The sequence below is a fragment of the Hippopotamus amphibius genome, chromosome 2 (assembly GCF_030028045.1).
Source record: "Hippopotamus amphibius kiboko isolate mHipAmp2 chromosome 2, mHipAmp2.hap2, whole genome shotgun sequence".
NCBI lineage: Eukaryota > Metazoa > Chordata > Mammalia > Artiodactyla > Hippopotamidae > Hippopotamus > Hippopotamus amphibius.
The window spans coordinates 187,769,290-187,794,177 of NC_080187.1; the positions used below are offsets into that span (position 1 = coordinate 187,769,290).

General features: G+C 37.8%; 1 protein-coding gene across 8 annotated transcripts in view; it reads right to left on the reverse strand.

Moving 5' to 3' along the window:
* SPG11 (SPG11 vesicle trafficking associated, spatacsin) overlaps window positions 1-24,888 on the reverse strand; it is a 103,653-nt gene that overhangs the window by 32,730 nt on the left and 46,035 nt on the right. For 7 of the 8 annotated variants that reach the window (XR_009051345.1, XM_057721985.1, XM_057721986.1 and 4 more), the window contains 10 exons: window positions 24,471-24,616; window positions 23,111-23,272; window positions 21,101-21,167; window positions 16,380-16,545; window positions 15,014-15,219; window positions 14,648-14,756; window positions 13,566-13,725; window positions 12,918-13,190; window positions 12,091-12,291; window positions 11,242-11,349 (listed from right to left, as the gene is read on the reverse strand). Coding sequence is in view for 6 of the 8 variants with exons in the window: in XM_057721985.1 (XP_057577968.1) it covers window positions 11,242-11,349; window positions 12,091-12,291; window positions 12,918-13,190; window positions 13,566-13,725; window positions 14,648-14,756; window positions 15,014-15,219; window positions 16,380-16,545; window positions 21,101-21,167; window positions 23,111-23,272; window positions 24,471-24,616 (1,598 nt within the window). In the remaining 2 variants the exon portion in view is untranslated. Of the gene's footprint in view, window positions 1-11,241; window positions 11,350-12,090; window positions 12,292-12,917; window positions 13,191-13,565; window positions 13,726-14,647; window positions 14,757-15,013; window positions 15,220-16,379; window positions 16,546-21,100; window positions 21,168-23,110; window positions 23,273-24,470; window positions 24,617-24,888 lie in introns of those variants that run through there. The other variant, XR_009051346.1, reaches the window with a different exon arrangement.

Sequence of the window (24,888 nt, forward strand, 5' to 3'; positions counted from 1 at the left end):
AGGCTTCCTGACTTCAGGCTATACTACAAGGCTACAGTGATCAAGACAGTATGGCAATGGCATAAAAACAGAAATATAGATCAATGGAACAGGACAGAAAGCCCAGAGATAAACTACGGTCAACCAATCTATGACACAGGAGGCAAGGATATACAATGGAGAAAAGGCAGCCTCTTCAATAAGCGGTGCTGGGAAAACTGGACAGCTACATGTAAAAGAATGAAATTAGAACACTCCCTAACACCACACACAAAAACTCAAAATAGATTAAAGACCTAAATGTAAGGCCAGATACTATAAAACTCCTCAAGGAAAACATAGGAAGAACACTCTTTGACATAAATAACAGCAAGATCTTTTTTGATCCACCCCCTAAAATAATGGAAATAAAAACAAAAATAAATAATAAATAAGTGGGACCTAATGAAACTTCAAAGCTTCTGCACAGCAAAGGAAACTATAAGCAAGACAAAAAGACAACCCTCAGAATGGGAGAAAATATTTGCAAACGAATCAACAGACAAAGGCTTAATCTCCAAAATATATAAACAGTTCATCCAGCTCAATATCAAAAAAAACAACCCAATCAAAAAATGGGCAGAAGGGACTTCCTAGGTGGCACAGTGGGTAAGAATCTGCCTGCTAATGCAGGGCACATGGGTTCGATCCCTGCCCCAGGAAGATACCACATGCTGCGGAGCAACTAAGCCCGTGTGCCACAACTATTGAGCCTGCGCTCTAGAGCCCATAAGCATCAACTATTGAGCCCATGTGCCGCAACTACTGAAGCCCACGTGCCTAGAGCCTGTGCTCTGCAACAAGAGAGGCCACTGCAATGAGAAGCCCGCGCACCGCAAAATGAGGAGTAGCCCCCACTCACTGCAACTAGAGAAAGCCCATGTGCAGCAATGAAGACCCAACACAGCCAATAAAATAAATAAATAAATAAATAAATAAATGTATTAAAAAAAAAAAAATGGGCAGAAGACCTAAATAGGCATTTCTCCAGACAAGACATATGGATGGCCAACAGGCATATGAAAAGCTGCTCAACATCACTAAGTATTAGAGAAATGCAAATCAAAACTACAATGAGGTATCACCTCACACCGGTCAGAATGGGCATCATCAGAAAATCTACAAACAGTACATGCTGGAGAGGGTGTGGAGAAAAGGGAACACTCTTGCACTGCTGGTGGGAATGTAAATTGATACAGCCACTATGGAGAACAGTATGGAGATTCCTTGCAAAACTAAAAATAGAACTACCATATGACCCAGCAATCCCACTGCTGGGCATATACCCAGAGAACACCATAATTCAAAAAGACACATGCACTCCAGTGTTCACTGCAGCACTATTTACAATAGCCAGGACATGGAAGCAACCTAAATGTCCACCAATAGATGAATGGATAAAGAAGATGTGGTACATATATACAATGGAATATTACTCAGCTGTAACAAGCAATGAAACTGGGACACTTGTAGAGACATGGATGGACCTAGAGATTGTCATACAGAGTGAAGTGAGTCAGAAAGAGAAAAACAAAAATCATACATTAACACATATATGTGGACTATAGAAAAATGGTACAGATCAACCAGTTTTCAAGGCAGAAATAGAGACCCAGATGTAGAGAACAAACATATGGACACCAAGTGGGGAAAGGAGGGAGGGTTGAGGGGGGAATGAATTGGGAGATTGGGATACCAAATTGTACACTCTAAATATATGCAGTTTATTGTAAAAAATTAAAAATTAAAAAATTTAAAAAAAAAGGAATGGACATGCAGATACAGGGGGGAAACTGAGGGTGGAATGAATTGGGAGATTACGACTGACATATATACACTATCATGTGTAAAACAGCTAGCTAGTGGGAACCTGCTTTATAGCGCAGGGAGCTCAGCTCGGTGCTCTGTGATGACCTAGATGTGTGGTATTGCAGGGGGCGTGGAAGGGAAGGCCAAGAAGGAGGGGATATATGCATAATCATACCTGATTCACTTCAGTGTACAGCAGAAACTAACACAACACTGTAAAGCAATTATACTCCAATTAAAAAAAAGAACCTTAAATGCATATTACTAAGTGAAAGAAGGCAATCTGAAAAGTCTATATCATTTATAATTACAATTTACAATATTCTGGAAAAGGCAAAACTACGGAGACAGTTAAAAGACCAGTGGTTGCCAACAACTGGGGGCAAGGAGGGATGAACAGGTAGAACACATTTTTAGGTTAGTGGAAATACTCTGTATGATAGTGCAATAATGGATATATGTCATTATACATTTGTCCAAATACATATGCAAAGAATGTACACCAAGAGGGAACCCTAAGGCAAACTACGTACTTTGGGTGAGTATGATGTGTCAGTGGAGCTTTATCCTTGGTAATAGATCATTCTGGTGAGTAATATGGATAATGCGAGAGGCCATGCATGTGTGGGAGCAAGGAGGTACATGGGAAATCTGTACCTTCCTTTAAATTTTGTTGTGAACCAAAACTGCTCGAAAAACTAAATTCCTTAAAAAAAAAGTGTGTGTGTGGGGAGAAGAGCAGAGTATAAAACTCCAGGATTCTGTCTCCCCACCCAGACAACAATTTCACCTGGCAGAATGTGTCCTACACGTAACTATTTTGGAACTCTGGAGTCTGCAGAAGGCTTGCAACTTCCAAAGGAAGACTTGCAAGGTAAATTACAGATAATTTTGGTCAACTTCAGTCCTTAGCACAGTAGCAGGTATCCATCTCTCACTCCTAGCCACCTGGCAGGCAGCTTGCACATGTTCCTGGAGCAGCTTACACACACCTCATGTTGTGGGGGGTGGGGGGGGGGCAGGGGTGGCAAAAAAAGACCTTGGGTCTTTCAAATATCAGAGATCTGTTTGCTGCTTCTGACCACAGTGCAAATAAAGACGCAGGCAGACATTGGTGTTTCACCTCCCCTATTGTTGCAAGCTATTCTCCCTCCAACTAAAGTGACTTCCATGGGATTTAAAGGGCTGGTACCCTTTTCCTCCCCCCTTCACTTTTCCCTTTTTCCCTTTCGGGAGCCAGACGTTAAAGACGTTAAAGGAATAGTCCAGTGGTTAAGACTCCATGCTTCCACTGTACGGGGCACAGGTTTAATCCCTGGTTGGGGAACTAAGATCCCATGTGCTGTGCAGCACAGAAAAAAAAAAAAAGAGAGAGAAAGAAAGAGAAAAGTAGTATCAATAAAGAGACAGAAAACCTAAAAAGAAACAAACAAGAAATTCTGGAGCTGAAAAGTACAATAACTGAAATGAAAAATTCACTAGAAGGATTCAAAGGCAGGTTTGAGGAGGCAGGAGAAAGAATCCGTGAACTGGAAGACAGAACAATGGAAATTGTCAAATCTGAGGAATTTAAAAAAAAAAGGAGAAAATCAAACAGATTTCTTTAAGGGATCTGTTGGATATCATGAAGTGGACCAACATACACATCACAAGAGTCCCAGAAGAAGAGAAAGGAATAGAGACACGATTTGAAGAAATAATGCTGAAAATATCCCAAATTTGATGAAAGACATGAATATAAACATCCAAGAAGCTCAACAAAATCCAAATAAGATGAACTCTAAAAGACCCAAACTCAGAGATATTATAATCAAATGTTTGAAAAACACAAAGAAAATATTTTGAAAGCAATGAGTGAGAAGCAACTGATCACATACAAGCAACTGTTCCTCAATAAGATTATCGCCAGATTTCTCATCAGAAAGCTTGGAGGCCATAAGATGGTGGGCCCAAATATCAAAGTTCTCAAAGAAAAAAACTATCAACCAAGAATCCTATAACTGGCAAAACTGTCCTTTCAAAAGTGACGGAGAAATTAAGATATTCTCAGGTAAACAAAAGCTGAGGGAGTCTCAGACTACTAGATCTGCCCTGCGAAAATGCTCAAGGGAGTCCTGCAAGGTAAAATAAAAGGACACTAGATAGGGGCTTCCTAGGTGGCACAGTGCTTAAGAATCCGCCTGCCAATGCAGGGGACACAGGTTCGATCCCTGCTCCAGGAAGATCCCACATGCCGCAGAGCAACTAAGCCCGTGTGCCACAACTATTGAGGCTGCGCTTTAGAGCCCATGAGCCACAACTGTTGAGCCCATGTGCTGCAACTACTGAAGCCCATGCGCCTAGAGCCCATGCTCCACAACAAGAGAAGCCATGGCAATGAGGAGCCCGTGCACCACAATGAAGAGTAGCCCCCACTCACCGCAACCAAAGAAAGCCCGCACACAGCAAAAAAAAAGACCCAACACAGCCAGTTAAATTAATAATAAAAAAAAGGACACTAGATAGTACCTCAAAGCCATATGGAGAAATAAAGAGCTCAGTAAAAGTAAATACACAGGCACTTCCCTGGTGGCACAGTGGTTAAGAATCCGCCTGCCAATGCAGGTGACACAGGTTCGATCCCTGGTCTGGGAAGATCCCACATGCTGTGGAGCAACTGAGCCTGTGCACTGCAACTACTGAGTCCATGTGCTGCAACTACTGAGGTCTGCTCACCTACAGCCTGCTCCGCAACAAGAGAAGCCACTGCAATGAGAAGCCCGCACTCCACAACGAGGGGTGGCCCCTGCTCACCACAACTAGAGAAAGCCTGTGTGCAGCAACAAAACCCAACACAGCCAAAAAAATAAATAAAATTTTAAACAAGTAAATACACAGGCAAATATAAAAGCTAGGATTACTGTAGCAATAGCTTTCTGTTTTCTATACATTTAAAGAAAAAAGAACAATTATTAGTGTAAAAGCTAGTATTACTGTAACTTTGACCTGTAACTCCAAATCTTGCTTTCTTCATAATTTAAGAGACTACTGCATTGAAAAGAATTATTAGTTCATGTTTCGGGGCACATAATGTATAAAGATGTAATTTTGTGACATCAACAATCAAAGGGGTGGCGTCAGTGCTGTAAAGCAGCAGTTTTTGTATGTTATTGAAGTTAAGCTGTTATAAACTCAAATTAAAGTGTTATAATTTGGGGATGTTAAGTGTAATTCCCATGGTAACAACAAAGAAAACAGCTATAGAATGGACACAAACTGAAATGAGAAAGGAATTTAAACATTTCACTACAAAAAAAATAAACACAAAAAATGACAGTAATGCAGGAGGGACAAAAAAGCTATAAGGCATATAGAAAACAAATAGCACAATAACAGAAGTCCCTCCTTATCAGTAATTACTTCAAATGCAAATGGATTACTCCAATTAAAAGACAGAGACTAGCAGAATGGATAAAAACACATAATCCAACTATATTCTGTCTACAAGAAATGCACTTGAGATCCAAAGACATAAACAGAATGGAAGTAAAAAGATGGAAAAAGATATTCCATGCAAATAGTAACCAAAAGAGAGCAGAGGTGGCTACCCTAATATCAGACAAAATAGACTTTCAATTTAAAAAGGCTGGGACTTCCCTGGTCGCGCAGCGGTTAAGAATCTGCCTGCCAGTGCAGGGGACATAGGTTCGATCCCTGGTCTGGGAAGATCCCACATGCTGTGGAGCAACTAAGCCCATGTGCCACAACTACTAAGCCTGCACTCTAGAGCCCTCAAGCCACAACTACTGAGCCCACGTGCTGTAACTACTGAAGCCCGCGCACCTAGAGCCTGTGCTCTGCAACAAGAGAAGCCACTACAATGAGAAACCAGCGCATCACCACAACTAGAGAAAGCCCACATCCTGCAACGAAGACCCAATGCAGCCAAAAAAAAAAAAAAGTTATAAGAGCCAAAGAAGGACATTATATGCTAATAAAAGGTTCAGTACAGCAAGAAAATATATTATAAACATTCACACATCTAATAACAGACCATCAAAATACAAGAAGCAAACACTGATGGAACTGAAGAGAGAAATACACAGTTCTACAATAATAGTTGGAGACTTCAGTGCAGGTATACATACTTCATTTATCTGCTGTGCTTTACAGATATTGCATTTTTTACAGATTGAAGGTTTGTGGCAACCCTAAGCTGAGCAAGTCTATCAGTGCCATTTTTCCAAAAGCACTTGCTTATGTTTTATCTCTGTCACATTTTGGTAATTCTCGTGATATTTCAAACTTTTTCATTATTATTATATTTGCTACAGTGATCTGTGATCAGTGACTTCTGGTGTTACTACTGCAAAGAGTATTACTCGCTGAAGGCTCAGATAATGGTTGGCATTTTGTAGAATAAAGCGTTTTTAAATTAAGGTATGTATATACATATTTTTAGACATAATACTACTGCACACTTAGACTACAGTATAGTGTAAACATAACTCTTATATGCACTGGGAAACCAAAAAATCTGTGTGACTCACTTTATTGTGATATTCACTTTATTATGGTGGTCTGGAACTGAACCTACAATATCTCCAAGGTATGCCTGTACTCTGCTTACAATAATGGACAGAATAACATGACAGGAGACAAGTAAGGAAATAGAGGACTTCACACAATAAACCAATTAGATCTAACAGACATACATAGAATACTCTACCCAACAGCAATAAAAAACATTCTTCTTGAGTTCACATAGCATATTTTCCAGGAGAGAATATATGTTAAGCTGCAATTAAGTCTAAATAGATTTCACAAGACAGATATCATATAAAGTATCTTCTCTACCTACAATGGGATAATGTTAGAAGTCAATAACAAAAGGAAAACTGGAAAACTCACAAAACTGTGGAAATTAAACAATGCATTTTTAAAGAAAGAAGACTAAAAAAATAAAAAAAGAAACACTCAAATTACTAAATCAGAAATGAAAGAGGGGACATTATTACTTATTCTACAGAAATAAAAAGGATTATACAAGTACTATGAACAACAGTATGCCAAAAAGTTGGATAACCTAGATGAAATGGACAAATTCCTTGAAACATGAAACCTACCAAGACTAAATCACAAAGAAATAGATAATCTGAATAGTCCAAATCTCCTAGTAAGGAGATTTAATCAGTAATCAAAAATCTCCCAACCAAAAAAGCAAAACAAAACCAAAACCAATTCCCAACAAAGAAAAGCCATGGACCTGATGGGTTTACTGGCAAATTCTATCAAACATTTAAAGAAGAACTAATATCAATCCTTCTCAAACTTTTCCAAAAAACTGGAAAGAACACTTCCCAATTTATTCTATGAAACCAACATAATCTTGATACCAAAGACAAAGACCCTACAAGAAAACTGTAGTTTTCTTAATTGATTGTCTTAATTGATGCAGAAAAAGTATCTGACAAAATTAAATACCATCGCATGCTAAAAAAAAAAAAACTGTTAACAAACTAGAAACAGAAGGAAACTACCTCCACATAATAAAAGCCTTACGTGAAAAAACCACAACAAACATCATAGTCAATGATGCAAGACTGAAACCATTCCTCTAAGATCAGGAGCAAGGTGAAAATGCCTGCTTTCACGACTTCTATTTGACATAGTTCTGTAAGTTCCAGCCAGAGTGTTTAGGCAAGAAAAAGAAATAAAATGCATCCAAGTTGTAAAGGAAGAAATAACATTACCTCTGTTTGCAGGTATGATCTTATATAGAAAACCCTAAAGATTCCACCATAAAACTTAAGAATAAATGAACTGAGCAAAGTAGCAGGATACAAAGCCAACACACAAAAATCAGTTGCATTCCTATATACAAACAATGAGCAATCTGAAAAGGAAATTATAAAATGTTTCCATCACCAACAGCATCAAAAAGAACAGGACTTCCTTGGTTGCCCAGTGGTTAAGACTCTGTGCTTCCACTGTAGTAGGTGTGGGTTCGATCCCTGGTCGGGGAACTAAGATCCCACATGTCATGTGGTGTGGCCAAAAACAAAAACAAAAACAAACAAACAGTAAGGAATAAAGTACTTAGGAATTAACTTAACCAACAAGGTAAAAGACTTGTACAATGAAAACCAGAAAACACTGCTGAAAGAAATTAAAGATATAAGTAAATGAAAATACATTCAGGTTTATGAACTGGAAGTCTTACTATAATTAAAATCTCATTACCATCCCCAAAATCTACAGATTCAATGCAATCCCTATCAAAATTCCTATGACATTTTTCTTACAGAAAATTCTAAAATCATATGGAATCTCAAGGGACCTCGAACAGCCAAAACAATCTTGAAAACAACTAAAAAAACTAGAGAAATCACTTTTCCTGATTTCAAAACCTATTACAAAGCTACTACAGTAATCAAAATAGCCAATGAAAACAGACATAGACCAATGGCTAAGAACAGAGAGTCCAGAAATAAACCCTTATATACATGGTCAAATGATATTTGAGAAGGGTGCTGAAACCATTCAATGAGGAATGAGTCTTTTCAACAAATGGTGCTGGGAAAACTGGATATCCACACATGCAAAAAAAATGAAGTTGGACCCTTACCTCACAACATACACAAAAATTAACTCAAAATGGACCAAGGACCTAAATATATAAGACCTAAAACAATATAACTCTTAGAAGAAAACATGATAAGAACGTCACAACACTGGATTTGACAATAACTTCTTGGCTAGGATACCACAGGCACAGGTAGCAAAAGAAAAAATATGCAAATTGGACTTCATGAAAATTTAAACAATTTTGTGCATCAAAAGACACTATCAACAGAGTAAAAAGGCAACCCACAGATTGGGAGAAAATATTTGCAAATCATACGTATGACATGGGATTAATATCCAGAATATATATAGAATTCCTAAAATTCAACAACCAAAAAAAAACAAACAATTCAAAAACAGGCAAAGGACTTGAACAGACATTTCTCCAAAGAAGATACAAATGGCCAATAAGCACATGAAAAGATGCTCAACATCACTAATTATTAGGGAAATGCAAATCAACAATACAAATAGATACCATCTCACACCCATTAGGATGACTACTATCAAAAAAACAGAAAACAAGTGTTGAAGAGCATGTGGGAGACTGGAAGCCTGTATACTGCTAGTGGGAATAGTATAGCTGCTATGGAAAACAGTATAGCAGTTCCTCAAAATATCAAAAATAGAATTACTATACCATCCAGCAATTTCACTTCTAGGTAGATACCCAAACAAACTGAAAGCAAGGTCTCAAGATATTTGGACACCATGTTCATAGCAGTATTATCTGCAATAGCTAAAACACAGAAGCAACCCATTGATGGATGAATGGATAAGTAAAATGTGGTATATAAATACAATGGAATATTATTCAGCACTAAAAAGGGAGGAAATTCTGACACATGCTACAACATGGATGAATTTTGAGGACATTATGTTATGTGAAATAAGCCAGTCGCAGAAGAAAAATACTGTATGATTCCATTTCCATGAGGTACTTAGTCAAAATCATAAAGACAGAAAGTAGAATGGTGATTGACAGGGCTAGTGGTAGGGGAAAATGGGGAATTATTTTTTAATGGCTATAAAATTTCATTTTTTTAATAAATTTATTTTATTTATTTATTGGCTGCATTGGGTCTTCGTTGCTGCACACGGGCTTTCTCTAGTTGCTGCGAGCAGGGGCTACTCTTCATTGTGGTACACAGGCTCCTCATTGCCATGGCTTCTCTTGTTGTGGAGCATGGGCCCTAGGTGCGTGGGCTTCAATAGCTGGCGGCACATGGGCTCAGTAATTGTGGCTCATGGGCTCTAAAGCGCAGGCTCAATAGTTGTGGTGCACAGGCTTAGTTGCTCCGTGGCGTGTGGAATCTTCCCAGGGCAGGGCTCGATCCCATGTATCCTGCATTGGCAGGCAGATTCTTTTACCACTGCGCCACCTAGGAAGTCCTAAAATTTCATTTTTACAAGATGAAAAGAGCTATGGGGATGGATGGTGGTACTGATGGTTATACAACAATGTGAATGTAGTTAATGCCACTGAACTATGTACTTAAAAATGGTTAAAATGGTAAATGTTACATGTATTATATCGCAATTTTTAAAAAAAGTTAAAAAAAAAAAAAAAAAAGAAGATACCTGGTAAGGCTTCAGCCATGGAGAGTAACAGACCAAGGAAATGAATCTCCTTATTTTCTCTGATTTACGAACCTCAGACATATTTAAATAACTGATTCAATATTTTCAAATGATAAAATTTTTAAATTTTGGAACTTCCCTGGTGGTGCAGTGGTTAAGAATCTACCTGCCAATGCAGGGGACACGGGTTCCATCCCTGGTCTGGGAAGATACCACATGCTGTGGAGCAACTAAGCCCATTTGCCACAAGTACTAAGCCTGCACTCTAGAGCCCGTGAGCCACAACTACTGAGCCCACGTGTCAGAACTACTGAAGCCCACACACTTACAGCCCACGATCTGCAACAAGAGAGGCCACCACAGTGAGAAGCCTGTGCACCACAATGAACAGTAGCCCTGCTTGCAGAAACTAGAGAAAGCCTGCATGCAACAACACAGACTCAATACACCCAATAAATAAATTAAAAAGAAATTTTAATCTTCATTACAGTTAACATGAATGTGATTGAGAGGACAATCTTATACTGAGGTTCCATTGAGATGTATTTGTTGGGTAAAATCAGTATATGGTTTTGTCTCATTTATCATCGAGCTCTTCTGGGATAAAGAGGGCAAAAGTGCTGAAACCCCAAGCAGGACTGAGGCATATTTCTTTTCCTTTTTTATAACTTCCTTTTTTACCATAGGGTTATTTAGCTCCATATGCTAAACAGGCCTGAAATTAGCACCGGAATAGGTAAAGCCTGAAATTGACCATAGGCTCAGCATCATTTGGACAGAGCTCACAAGGAGTATTAATGGAAAAAACCATTATTTTCTGTCACAGTGAATAAACCAGTATTAAACACCCTTCACACTCAATGCTGCTGGAGATATTCTGGATTAGCAAAACATGGCCCATGTACCATCACACTCCTCTGTAGCATCCATAGCGATACTATTAATCCCTTCCCCACTGAGCTTGACTGCAGCATCAGGATACTGATCAGAGTTCATAAGCACAGTGGATGAACCCTCTCTGTCATGCATGGCAACTGATGTGCTGTAAGCAAGGTCACTGCAACTCCTGTCCTGCCTCTCCATCTCTGGAACAATACAAATGATTCAGTTTGAATTATGTCACGTAACAGCTATTCAACTGCTGCCATATCCTGACTACAAGCAGACAAGAGGCCACTTTAGCCAATTTCAGATCATTGAGAAAAGAGCGCTATAATTCCAACTTACAGTTTCAAGGCTCTTCTGGAACTCCAGAAGTTTAGCTTCGGCTTCCTTATAATTCTTGAAGAACATACACAGTTCATACATCTCCATCATCAATAGTAGTGGGGAATCCTTTGAGGAAGAGTTTGAATGAAGTTACAAAATCCTGAGACTTAACACTATCTTCTCAATGAGTAATGCCAATATAAGAGAGGTTAAAGTAAAAAACAAAACGAAACTATTAACAACAGCTTCATAGTAGAATGAAATCATATATATTAAAAAGAAAGGAAATTATATTTCCTTTTGGAAAAAGATACTCAGGCCAGGTACACCTACTCAACAGTCCATTTTCTGTCTTCTCTATACTTAGTCCACTACACATGAGCAGGAGATGTTCCACTAGACACTGCTAGGACACCTCTACATACACTCCTGGGTAATGGGCTCCACTGACCTGTTAACCTACTGCCTGTGTGTGGCATCAATCAATACTTTTCCATCACTTCAGTGGGAGGTTTTTGGTCAGAGGATAGGAGTTTTACAATTAGAGAGTATGGATCTGAGCCATAAGTAAACCACTTATTAAAGTGCTTTGAGACCCTGGGCATGTTACTTAAGTTCTGAGAGCCTTGGTATATCACTCTGTAAAATGAGGATAATATCACTTCATAACATCCTCATAAAATATTACTTTATATAAGATTATTGTGAGAATCGACAAAAATAATGTATATAAAGCACTTTGCTAAATAAATGATAGTTCCATTTTGGCTTAAAAAAAATCCCAGAGATAGGAATAACTGAAAAAGCCAGTGGGGGATATTCTGAAGTAACCCTTTTAAACTGAGGAAAGAAATGAACTAACACTACCTTAAAGAAAAGCTGGAAACCTCTGATGAGAGTTTTGCTCTTCCGCCTTGTTAATAATGTCCTCCAGATGACTGAGAGGTCCTCAAGGTCCCAGGTATGGCCCTCCACTGAGTCCTGAATGTGTCCCATTGCTTCAGCTGCAACACTGTGCTCCACAGAAGTGATGATCCAAACACAGAGACAAGGAATAGCACTGGCATCCTGCCAGTGGATAAGAACTTTTCAAAATAAGTAACGACTGTGCAAGGATTACTTCACTGAGGAAGCTTCCAGCACTGCTACAACTACAGACGGATATTTCCTATTTAGAACAAGTCACCTCACTAAATTGGTTAAAATGACTTGAAAACCCTTCAAACATGAAACAGACTCTAATGAACAATCAAGGGACTACTATTAAGTGTCCTGTAGAGCATAGTAGATCAAAAGCCAAGAAACTGAGGAGATATATGTAGAGGCCAGAAAACTACTAAGTATAAGAAAACAAGACCGTTCTTCATAGAACTGCTTATCAAGGGACTGTTCCAAGTATCCCTCTTCCCTGCTCAAGATGCAGAGGTGGTTGGTCCACCAAAGAATCCTTTTCTACAAGTGCCAACCAGGAGCTCTGACCACTTAAGTTACTGAACATTAAGGCACAAAGAAATGCACTAGATGGCCTGGAGCCTGAGCTGGGGAAGCACAAAAAGTGACAGTGACCTTGGAAACACATGCTGGAGCCTCACTGTCATCACCTCACATCCTCCCTGATAATCAGCCTCCCCTATCTCTTCATACTTTTTATACTGCCCTCTGAGTCCCTAATGTAGGCTTCTCAAGATTCTCACCTGGAGACATGAGGCCAGGACACTAAGGATTGGGGCCTGTTGTTTCACTGCTTCTGCCAGGAGCCAGCACCAAGCGTTTGGCACCTCTGAGCACTGAAGCAGAATTTCAAAGAAATCAGTCATCTCTTCTTTGTTTCTCTGGAGTTCCTGTGGGGACTTGTTGCAGACTTGGTCATTGTCCATTCTGGAGTTGGACACTGAGGGCAAGTTCTCAAAAGCCAGTCTTAAGTGGTCTTGAAGAACAGGGTTGAAATACTGGAGAAGAGATTTCACCTAGAAAACATAAGACTGATGATTAAAAAAGACAACCAACTTCCAATTTCAGCTAGAGCTGAAAATGTTGGAGAAAAGCATAAGCAAAATTGTTCTTTCTCACCCTGAACTGCGTCAGAGGTGACCATAAAATTTTACAAAGTTGTTTGTTGTGTTTGAGTTTCCATACTCAATCTGAAGTCACAAAAACTCTTCCTTCAGCTGTTGAGTAGTAATGACTAGTCGTTTGTCTGAAGCCAACCCACTGAAATCTTAGTAAAAATAATAGTATCATAGCAAACAAAAACCTATCTATACACAACAAAAAGAACATTGTCTTCTGAGAAGTGTTCCAATTTCCTCTTTTTGAATAACTGGCAACAATCGGTGGCTTACCTCCTCTGGGTGGTAATTATGGAGCTGGCTGTGAATAATAAACTGTAACCAATCATTTGCTTTGGCACATTCCCTCAGGTAAGATGTGCTCAGTTTCATATTGTGGAGCCTGCAGAACTGTACCACTAATGCCCACTGGCTGCTGGATTCACTGGATAACCTATAATTGGGAGTGGGGGTGGGAGGTAAGAGGAAAAAAACTTGTTAAAATATAGCTTTAAACTGGAAACAGTAAAAAAAAAAACTACAATATACTCTGTAAAAAGCCTTTCAACAAACATCAATTATTTATTAGACTGGTTTGAAAAAAAAAGACTCTTTCATCCATAATGCACAATAACTTTCTCAGTATACTGGCAAAATTCATTCCTTTTTTTATCATCCAAGTGTCTATCAAACCAGTATGTACCATCTTTAAGAGAATTGAGAAAACAGTCACTCAGGAAATTGTCTGAGTGCTTAATTCTCTCGCATGATTCATTTTAGAGTATCAGAGCCCTGACAGGTGCCTGGGCTTCCTCGCTAAGCAGAGGGAACCTGTTGAGAAGGAAACTGCTGAGGACAGAGTCAGTGACAGGAGGAACACGAGAACAGTGCCTTCCCAGGGCTGGGGCTGCTGGTTCAGTCCCCGTGGACAGCACGGAGGAAAGAGGACATGAATGTATAAGGAGAGGGGCTTTTGTGGACAGATGGTCACCCCACCTTCTATCATCAACTGACATATATTAGCAAGAATAAAATCAAGGACATCACTTAAAGAGTCAAAATTTGTGAGATCCATCCTGCTCCTTCTGAAATGATTTCAACATGTAACACTTAAGAGACTTCTCAGACCAGCAGTGTATTGGAGGAGACAAAGCTCCTCTCCACCTCTTGAAAACTCTATCTCTGAAGAGAGAATCATTATCTTCACCCTCCTTTTACTGATAGCAAGATGCAATTAAAATCTGTTATGTGCTCAATGAGTAAGAAGATAAGGTCTAGGCGGATTGGTGAAAACATCTGTTGGAAGAAGACTAGGCCAACACAGACTGGAACAATAAAGCTTGCTAAAAAAGAGGCCGGGGCTACAACTCACAAACCTCTTTATTTCCTGCTCCTGAAGGCTGTTCCATATACCTTCTTCTAAGAGAACAAGCAATTCTTCTGTGGTTGCCTTTTCACCTATAGCCAGTTTAGATAGTTTTTCAGCTATAAGAAATATGAACAACAAAATACGGTCAAGATAAAAGGTCAGGAACTGGGCATTTCTGTTTGAAGAGTGTGGCCCAGAAACACTTCAGAAAATCATTAAGGGGCCCAATAAAGTGAGATGAAGTACAAAAATTCTGCAGAAAAAGGATGAAACAGAAGATAACTGTTTCCTCCCCAATCACTCACAATTCAATGCCTTAGACCTATTTGTCTCTTGTCCTCTCAACAAAACAAACGACATAAAGGTGCTGTACCTAGAGACTCTCTGATAAAGTTGTACTGAGCATCTTCATTTCTACACTTGTAGCTCAAAATTATATTGGCCACTTTCATATCAACTCTGAGCTTGAGGCTGTCGAGGCCAAGCAATTCTAAGAAACAAACACAGGAAGCTCCTATTGAAGGTATGTGGAAGCAGGAGAGCCCTAAAACATAGGCTTCATTGCCTACTTGCTGGATCCTGAAAAAGAAAGGAATCAAAATCACATCAGCACATGAAAATTTTTTCTCACCAGGGAAAGCAGATGGAATGACATCAGTGATACTTGGAGCATCAGACACATGCAATTTTTGTCTTCCTCCCCCTTCCCTTTTTCATCCTTTGTACACATCCATTTAGGTTCTTGGTAGCTAAGTCGCCTTCTGGCTCCATAGTCCCCTATTCCCTTATATTTTATCTCCTCCTAAAACACCTACTCATAGTCCAAATTATTTTTGCTTCCAACTTCATTCAGGGAACATGGAATAGAACTTATGAAAGATTGCCAACTTATGATCTTACTAATTATGAGTATGTGTAAACTACCAAGAAAATTAATGCCACCTAAAGTTTAACATCATAAAGTACATACATTTTAAAGGACTCACATATGTACTTTTACATGAATAGAAAAACTTTGAGGAAAGACGTACAAGAAATTAACCATGTTTATTTATTATTTAGAATGAAGATGAGCGACTGAGGGACTTTTTTCTTTCATTTCTCACCCTTCTGACCTACTTAAATATTTTACCATAAAGATGCATTACTTTGCTAATGATAAAATAAACCAATAAATAAAATAAATCTGTATTTAGCTGCTGATTATATCAAATACTCCTCTCAATTCTGTACTTTATAAAAGACCAAGATCTTAAATACAGAATTCACATCTCACTATAGAATTCCCTCTTTATAATAACTGCTAACATTTGGCAAGCTCCTGGATCATTTTTTTAAAATATGACTTTAAGATATATTTATTATCTTATTGAAAATATATTTTAATCTTTTTTCCTATTAACAAAAGTAAGGGAATTCTCTGGTGGTCCAGCTGTTAGGACTTTGTGCTTCCACTGCAGGGGGCACAGGTTCAATCCCTGGTTGGGGAACTAAGATCACACAAGCTGCACGGTGTGGCCCAAAAAACAAACAAAAAACACAAAAATAAGACAAGCTAAGTGTCAAAAACCTGGGTTACACAGAAAAGCATAAATGAGAAAAAATATACATATAATTCCCCAGTCAAATATAATTACTAACCGTGGTATGTTTCCAGTAGGTTTTTAAAAATGCATGATGTGTAAAAATACACAGATATGCCTTTTATTAAGAGGAAAAATTATGTCTTAAATACTCACAACTGCTTGGGGGTCTTGCTCTTGGTTAATTCCTGAACCAGAAAAGTACCAAATGCAAATGATGGTCGTCCATGATGTAAATAATAAGCAAAATTCAGACGTTCAACTATAGCATATTTGTTAACCAGGTCAGGGCTAGAGAAATGTGGGAGCTGACTTGCTGCATCTGGGGGAAAAGTGAAGCAATATTAATCCTCTGCACCTCACCATGATTACTTTCAGATCTGCATGTGGAAAATTTTACTCTGCAATGGTAAAAGAAAACTGGTTGCTATAATCATTTTGTACCACTGAGTATCACTTTGAACCACCAAAATGTAATAATTTTCTTTTAAAGTGTGGAGGTAGCCCTCATTTTATACAAAAATGTGTACCTGAGAAGCTTCATAAAAACTTATGAATTAAGCTTTTCCCCTATTGAACTTATTATTTTCAATGCTTTAATTCTGCATTTGATGATCCATTAAGTTCACAGTGGCAACAACCCTTTAACTACAAAATCTGTTAATGATTTGCAAATGTAGATTTTTAATTCATTCAGCAGCTCATTACACAATGAAATCCCTTTGTATAATTATGAATCCTCTATTCACCAAGGCCAGCTCTCTGTACCTTTCTCCAATAAATGCCTTGAGAACATCCTTTTCTCCATATTAATATCCTCCTCGTAAACGTTTGTTATCACTACCTATACCTTCTGATGTTGTATTCATATAGCACCTTATCATCTACATCATACCATCTTTCCAAGACCAGCAGAGTAGTTCAGTTTAAAGTTCCTCTGACTCAGCTGTAAAAAGCAATGAAACTGGGGCATTTGTAGAGACATGGATGGACCTAGAGACTGTCATACAGAGTGAAGTGAGTCAGAAAGAGAAAAATATCGTATATTAACACATATATGTGGACTATAGAAAAATGATACAAATCAACTGGTTTGCAAGGCAGAAATAGAGACACAGATGTAGAAAACAAACATATGGACACCAAGTGGGGAAAGCGGGGAGGGTTGGGAAGGAATGAATTGGGAGATTGGGATCCTAAATTGTACACTCTAAATATATGCAGTTTATTGTCTGTTAACTGTATCTCATTAAAAGTTCTTAAAAAAATAAATAAAGTTCCTCTGTGCCCACAAAAAAAGCAGAAAAAAAGCCAAAAACAAAAACATTTTGTCTTTTTAGAGAAAAATGAAGTCAAAAGATATTTGGATGTGAAAATTTGCTATAAAATAACTGTTCCTATCAAGCTCCAACTTTAATTGCTTAACCACTTACTACCTATTAAAGAAATGAGATAAAACAACATTTTGAACAGCTAAGGAACCATTTCTGAAAAACAGTGCATCTGCTCTTATTTTCAAAGTTCAAAGCTTATTTCTGAAATGAAGTTGTATCCTCCCATGGAATTCCAAGGACTTTTTATATTGTGACTTGGCTCTTATTTAAGAAAAAGACTTGAAGACTTTAGAGGAGTCTGTCATCTTACAAAACTATTACTTAAAAGTGTACCTTCTTTGAGATTAAAAAATTGTCACCTGCCTTGTCTGTATTCTTCATAAGATCAGAGTGACTTTGGTAACTTACAATTACATATAAAACCATTCATTCATTCATTAAATGTTTGCTAAGTTCATATAAAGCTGAATGAACAAACCTGAGTTTTTATTCAAATAAGACCCTGAGTTTTTTGTGGTCTAGGGGCTAGTATGGAGATTTTGTGTAAGAGAAAATTCTACCTGAAGGGAAATTTTTCTCTGGCTTGCTGCAGAAGCCAAATCACCATGCAGTTGCCTTATGGCCATTTTCAGTGGTAAAACCATATGAAAAAAGAAGTATTCTAATTAAATATAACTCTCCAATTTTAAAAATCTGTACTATGTCTTCATGATAATTATTTCATTAATTTGTGCTTTATTTCCTCAAATATGTTTTAAACTTCTAAGAACCAGGCAGGGAACATGGCTTCAACTTCCTCTCTGTTCCCCTAGTGTACCCAGTAGAATGCTCCATCTCCATCAGGCCTCAGGACTCTGACTAACTTATGGAGTTGGAGCCATTAGAATAGTACAGGGGATTCTGTCTACTCTTCAGTAACCTCACTGAGATTAGAAAGAGTATTTTCACTTGCAAATGCAATAAGCACTACTTTATCCTGCACTGAACAAATATCGATTGAATATCTATTATAGGCCCAGCACTGCACTAGGCACTAGGTGAATTCAGTATAGTGAAATTTGAACCTATAAAACTGACACATTAGAAAATGCACTTTTACGTAAGTCAATAAATACATATTACGTGAAAAGTACTAATTTGAAGTCTACTTTAGAATAACATAGGCAGAGGCACCACAAGTAATAAGATATTAAAGGCTAATTCAAAATGAATAAGTAAAAAAGAAATAGAATAAGCAGAGTTTAAGAATGGCACACACACACAAATAATCAGAGAAATTTTTATGGTCTAGAGAGGATGGCAATGTGTGTGCATCTGGCGCTTACCATGTGTCAGGAACTGTGCTTACCATGTGTCAGGAACTGTGAGAGCTTTTTAAATGCTTTGTCTCCTTTCATTCTCATGTAACATGTGAGGTGGGCACTGCGACTTACTTTATTTTATAGAAAACCGAAGAGAAGTTAAATCAGTTGCCCACGGTCATACAATAATTACACGGTAGAGCCAGGATTTGTTTAATGCCAACACCTATGCTCTTAACCTTTATAATACTATATTGCAAGTGAATGAGGATTTTTGGAAAAGGAGAAATTTAAGCAGAAGATCTGTATTACATTCTCCAGCAAGTAGAGCACTAGTGACCTCATATGATGACTTTTAACTCACAGTATGTTTTCAATTCAGTTTCCTAGAAAACGTTTTCCATCAAAACTATCATGAGGGATCACCTCACTCTGGTCAGAATGGCCATCATCAAAAAGTCTAAAAATAATAAATGCTGGAGAGGGTGTAGAGAATTTACATTCTCACTGTTGGTGAGAATGTAGGTTGGTACAGCCACTACGGAGGTTCCTTAAAAAACTGAAAACAGAACTTCCCACTCCTGGGCATATATCTGGAGAAAACTATAATTTGAAAAGACATATGCATCCCAATGTTCAATGCAGCACTATTTACAATAGCCAAGACATGGAAGCAACCTAAATGTTCAACAGAGGACTGGATAAAGAAGATGTGGTACATATATATAATGGAATATTACACAGTCATAAAAAAGAATGAAATAATGCCTTTTGCAGCAACATGGATGGACCTACAGATTATCATACTAAGTGAAGTAAGTCAGATAAAGACAAATATCATATGGTATTGCTTATATGTGGAATCTAAAAAAAAAGGGTACAAATGAACTTATCTACAAATAGAAACAGAGTTACAGATGTAGAAAACAAACTTATGGTTACCAGGGGGTAATGGGGGGAGGGATAAACTAGAAGACTGGGATTGACATATATACAGTACTATATATAAAACAGATAACTAATAAGGACCTACTGTATAGCACAGGGAACTCTACTCAATACTCTGTAATGGCCTATATGGGAAAAGAATCTAAAAAAGAGTGGATATGTGTATATGTATAACAGATTCACTTTGCTGTACACCTAAAACTAACACAACATTGTAAATCAACTATACTACAATAAAAATTAAAAAAAAAAAAGGCTGGGTGGAGGGTACATTGCTGTTCATTTTATTATTTTTACTGTACATTTACATTATACACACTCTTCTATTTCAGAATGTAAAAGCCAACCTAAGGAAACGTGTCATACATCCAGGGAGAGCTTTGTGTTTATTTGTTTTTTAATATCTTCCATAACTGATTCAACATAGAGAGTGTCTTGATATTATTTATGAGAATAAAGGATAAATTTAAGTGGGGGGAAAAAAAGATACAGCAATCCCACTCCTGGGCACGTATCGGAGAAAACTATAATCTGAAAAGAGACAAGCACTCCAATGTTCACTGCACACTATTTACAACAGCCAAGACATGGAGGCAACCCAGATGTCCACTGACAGATGAATTAATAAAGAATATGTAATATATACATATATCACATAAATATATATATAAAACTATATATAAAAAATATAGATACTACTCAGCCATAAAAAAGAATGAAATAATGCTATCTGCAGCAATAGCGATGGACCTAGAGATTATCATACTAAGTGAAGTAAGCAAGACAAAGACAAATATCATATGATATTGCCTATATGTAAAATCTAAAAAAATGATACAAATGAACTTATTTACAAAACAGAAAGAGACTCACAGACATAGAAAAAAAAAGTTTATGGTTATCAAAGGGGAAAAGGCATGGAGGGATAAATTAGGAGGTTGGGATTAACATATACACAATACTATAAACAAAACAGATGACCAACAATGACCTATTATATAGCACAGGGCACCACAGTCAATATTTTGTAATAATCTATAAGGGAAAAGAATCTGAGAAAGAATATATATATATAACTGAGTCACTGTGCTGTACACCTGAAACTAACGTGATGTTGTAAATCAAGGACACTTCAGTTAAAAAAAAGAAAAAAGAAAATGTTTCCAGTGGAATGTGCCTTTATTTTTAAAATAGAAAGAAGTGGGGGGAAACTGGGTTGGCTTTACATAAATGAACTTCTACTGTCAACACTGCTGAAATGCTTCCATAGCAAGAAGAATCCATAATGACTTACCTCCTATAGCCAGTGTGTTGGCAGACTGCCAGCCAAACAATCTGCTAGGATCAAAGGGCAATAATGACTGAAAAAGGAGAAAAGTCAAATCAGAGTTAAAAGTTAATTGACCCTAAAGTGAAGTAAACAAAATCATATGAAAGAGCTTCACAGGCAGTCTGCTTCCCTTCTTCAAGGCAACTAAAAACTTTTATCTTTCTAGACATAAATTCATTGAACACAGCTAAAAACAGAAAACGTATGAGACGTTTTTCTACTCTAATAAAAACAGAACTGGCTATGTTCCTTTTAAAGACTCTCCTCACTTCAAACTATGTTTGCAAAGTATACTCTCTTTTGATAGAACCAGCATCAATTATAACGTAAAAATGGGCTTCAGAAATCCTCTGGAATCAAAAGGCAAGAGGACTAAGGCTAGAAAATGTAACCATGTAAATACGACAAGGTGTGCTGAGGCAGGTCAGGCAAGGAAAGAGTGAGGATGAAAGGAATGTGAAACCAAACCATCAATAACAACAGCAAAGAGAAAACAGCAAACTAAGGTCAAGTCAGTCAGAAAAGGTTTGAAAGCAGGGAGCACTGGCTGTTTGAAATCTGTAGGCCAAAGATTTAGCAAAAACAGTAAACAGATGGTGGGAGGGATATAGGATACAACAGAACTATTAGGGCAAGATCTGGATGGTTAAGAAAAGAGCAGTTTTAATTTTATTTCCTTTATTTCATTCATTCATTCATTCATTCATTCATTTATTTATAGTTGCCGGACCAGGGACTGAACCCAGAACATGGCAGTGAAAGCACCAAGTCCTAACCACTGGACTGCCATGGAATTCCAAAGCAGTTTTAATTTTTAATTAAGGGAGAATCTTGTGGTCTATTAAAGAAGGAATACTTTTCCTAAAATAACAGGACTAAAAAACTGCATCAGTCAACCTGAAAACAGAACAAAGAACAATCTGAAACCACTTATATTTTAGGCTGATTGAATCCACTTTATGTTTTTATATAATCCACTTATATCTAGTTTATATATCAATGCTACTCAAAGTGCTGATCTGCAATGAGGTAAGAAACTTGTGATAAACATAAATCTAGCCTACTGTTTCCTTCTTCTTGCTACATAAGACCAAACCAAAACAAACAAGCAAAGCCAACCCTGCTTATGCATACCAGCAAAAAGTAGTTCAAAGACTGGCACCTGCCTGAGACCACATTTTTAAATAGCACCAGTCTATACCTTACAAAATGTTCACATTAGCGTAAGAGAGGTTTTGTACCTTTATAGGATTACAGTATTTATGTTGAACTGAAGACACTGCAGGAGTATTTGCACTCAGGAAAAAAGCAAAGTTATATGCAATTTTTTTGGGTAGAGGGTACATAGCTCTCTCACATTCTTAAAGAGGTCTTTGTCCTGAAAAAGGTGACTTAAACAAACAGCCCTATTCACTGAGAAGAGACAGAAGTTATCCCTGGTAGAATGAAGTAGCTTTTGAGGAAAGTAGCAGACAAGTATGCTGGCCAACTATCTGCTCTCAGATCCATTTCCACCTTTCCCATGTTCTGCCCTGAATTGCAGAGAACTGCATTTCCCAAACTCACTTGTCCTCTGGCTACCAGATAGCTTTAGCCATGAGAGACAACAGCTGAGATTAAAGATGGGAAGAGGGGAGAAACCAAGATATTTTCTCCTTCTTTGCGGCATCTTCTGCAAGGTTCCAGCCCTACCCCCTTTTCCCAGCTCCCAGTAGTAGCCTGGTTGTGATTTTAGCTCTCGGAGAGGCTCTAGCTGCTGGGTTTAGATAACACCACTTTCTCGCAGCCTTAGGGGTGTAGACTGCTTCCTTCTTTGTTAATTTTTGGGTTGTCTCATCATCACATGTTTGGTTTCTCCATTTTGCTATCATTCTGTGCAAGTAATTCCCCACATTAAATGGCCTTCATTTGGAAGACCCAGAGTGGTTTCTGTTTTCCTGGCTGAACCCTGACTGATACTCCTAAATACTATACCTGAATCAGGTGGTAGAGTGTAATATCGGGTGGCAGGATGCTAGGGGCAGTGTACTGTGGGAAGAGAGCAGTTTTAAGCTTCGGGTAAGGAGTTAATGCCATCTTCAGTAGCTGGGGATCTACTTTCTTCAAACAGTTCTCATTTTCTTCATTCTGAACAACCTAAATAAAAAGATAACATGGTGTAGAGTAATGTTTTTCTCCTCTCCAAATTTAAGTCCTTTTTTCAAAAAAGAAGCTTGTGAAACAAGATTAGCTTGAAATATAGGTGGTAGTGAAAACAGCACTCAGCAAGGAGTCAAAAGCCAATAGTTCCACTTCTGGTTCTCAGACAAACTAGCTGTATGACCTTGGGCTATATATAATATCAGACAGGATTCAATTTCCTCATCTACAAAATTAGAAACTTCAGCTAGGTCAGTGGTTTTCAAACTGCATAAGGAAAAGCTGTTTGAAAAAAGGCTCTGCTACTACAATATTTACAAATTTTAGATATTAAATATTTAATTATATATTAAATAGTAAATATTTTAAAAGAAAAAAACCTACTAGACTAGATGATTCTCAGGTTCTTTCCTCTCAGGTCTCCAGTTATTCTACGACTAATTTCTGACAGGTGATTAAAAACAGTGGAATAAATAACCATAAGTTAAGGTATACTGCAACACTCTAAAAGAGGTGGTATTAAATTAAGCTAGCATCAGTAAGAAACTTTTGCAGATTAGATGTTTAACAGCATTCTTAAGTTCTCGCTAACCAGCCACACTATACTTTCAAAAAAGCAGAGATGGGCAAATTTTCACTAGGTTCCTCAAAAGAGTTTTTAAGGGTAGCTAAAAATTATGATTTCCTTTTTACCTCTCAAAGAGGTCAAATAATAGAGAATAATTCCCAAGTCACGGATTTAAAGTACACTTACTCCAAGGAGCCATTAGATCTTGATTCTATCCTGAAAACCACCCTGGAGTATTAGAGAACAAATAAAGGGGAAAAAAATCTCTATACAACATTCAGTTGCCCCTTAGTATACACATGGGATTGGTTCCAAGATGCCCACAGATACCAAAATCCGAGCATGCCCAGGTCCCGCATATAAAATGCTGGAGTACAGTCAGCCCTCCATACATGTGGATGCAGAACCCCTGGATATGGAGGGCTAACTACATTGGTCTCCTTTCAACTTAAGAGAATATGATACAAAGTTTAAAAACTCACCCTTGTTTTATGCTCTTTAATCTAATGAAATACTTATAAGTGGTTATATTTTAATATCAACTGAGATCTAGAAAATCCACAGATATTTCTGCTAAACTTAAAATCAGTCTTACTTTGCCCTAACAGGTAAAAGTGCCGTCCATACCTGGCTGACACCCCCAGGGGCATACATTGTGGTAGCAAGGGCCAGGAGGGTGTGTCCTTCCAACAGCATACTGCTTACACTGGCCTGGTTGCTGGCAATCAGTATCTGAGCATTTGCAAGGCTAGCCTGGAAGATCAGTTTGGGATCTGAAAAATAAGAGAGTACATTTTTCTCCTTGAGAGAGAGAAATATTAAACTAAGAATTATATAATTCTGAGAAAGAAAATTAATTTTTAACTCTATCCACAGTAAGAAGGACTTTCTAAGTTTAAAAGCAATAGGAAAAGGTCGCAAAGGGAAAAAAAGATTTGTCTACATACAAATAAAAACTTCCATTCAAAGAAAATTGGAAGGTAGTAATGAACAAGGGGAAAAATCAACAACAGATGACAACCTAACGATGTCTTCAACAAAAAGC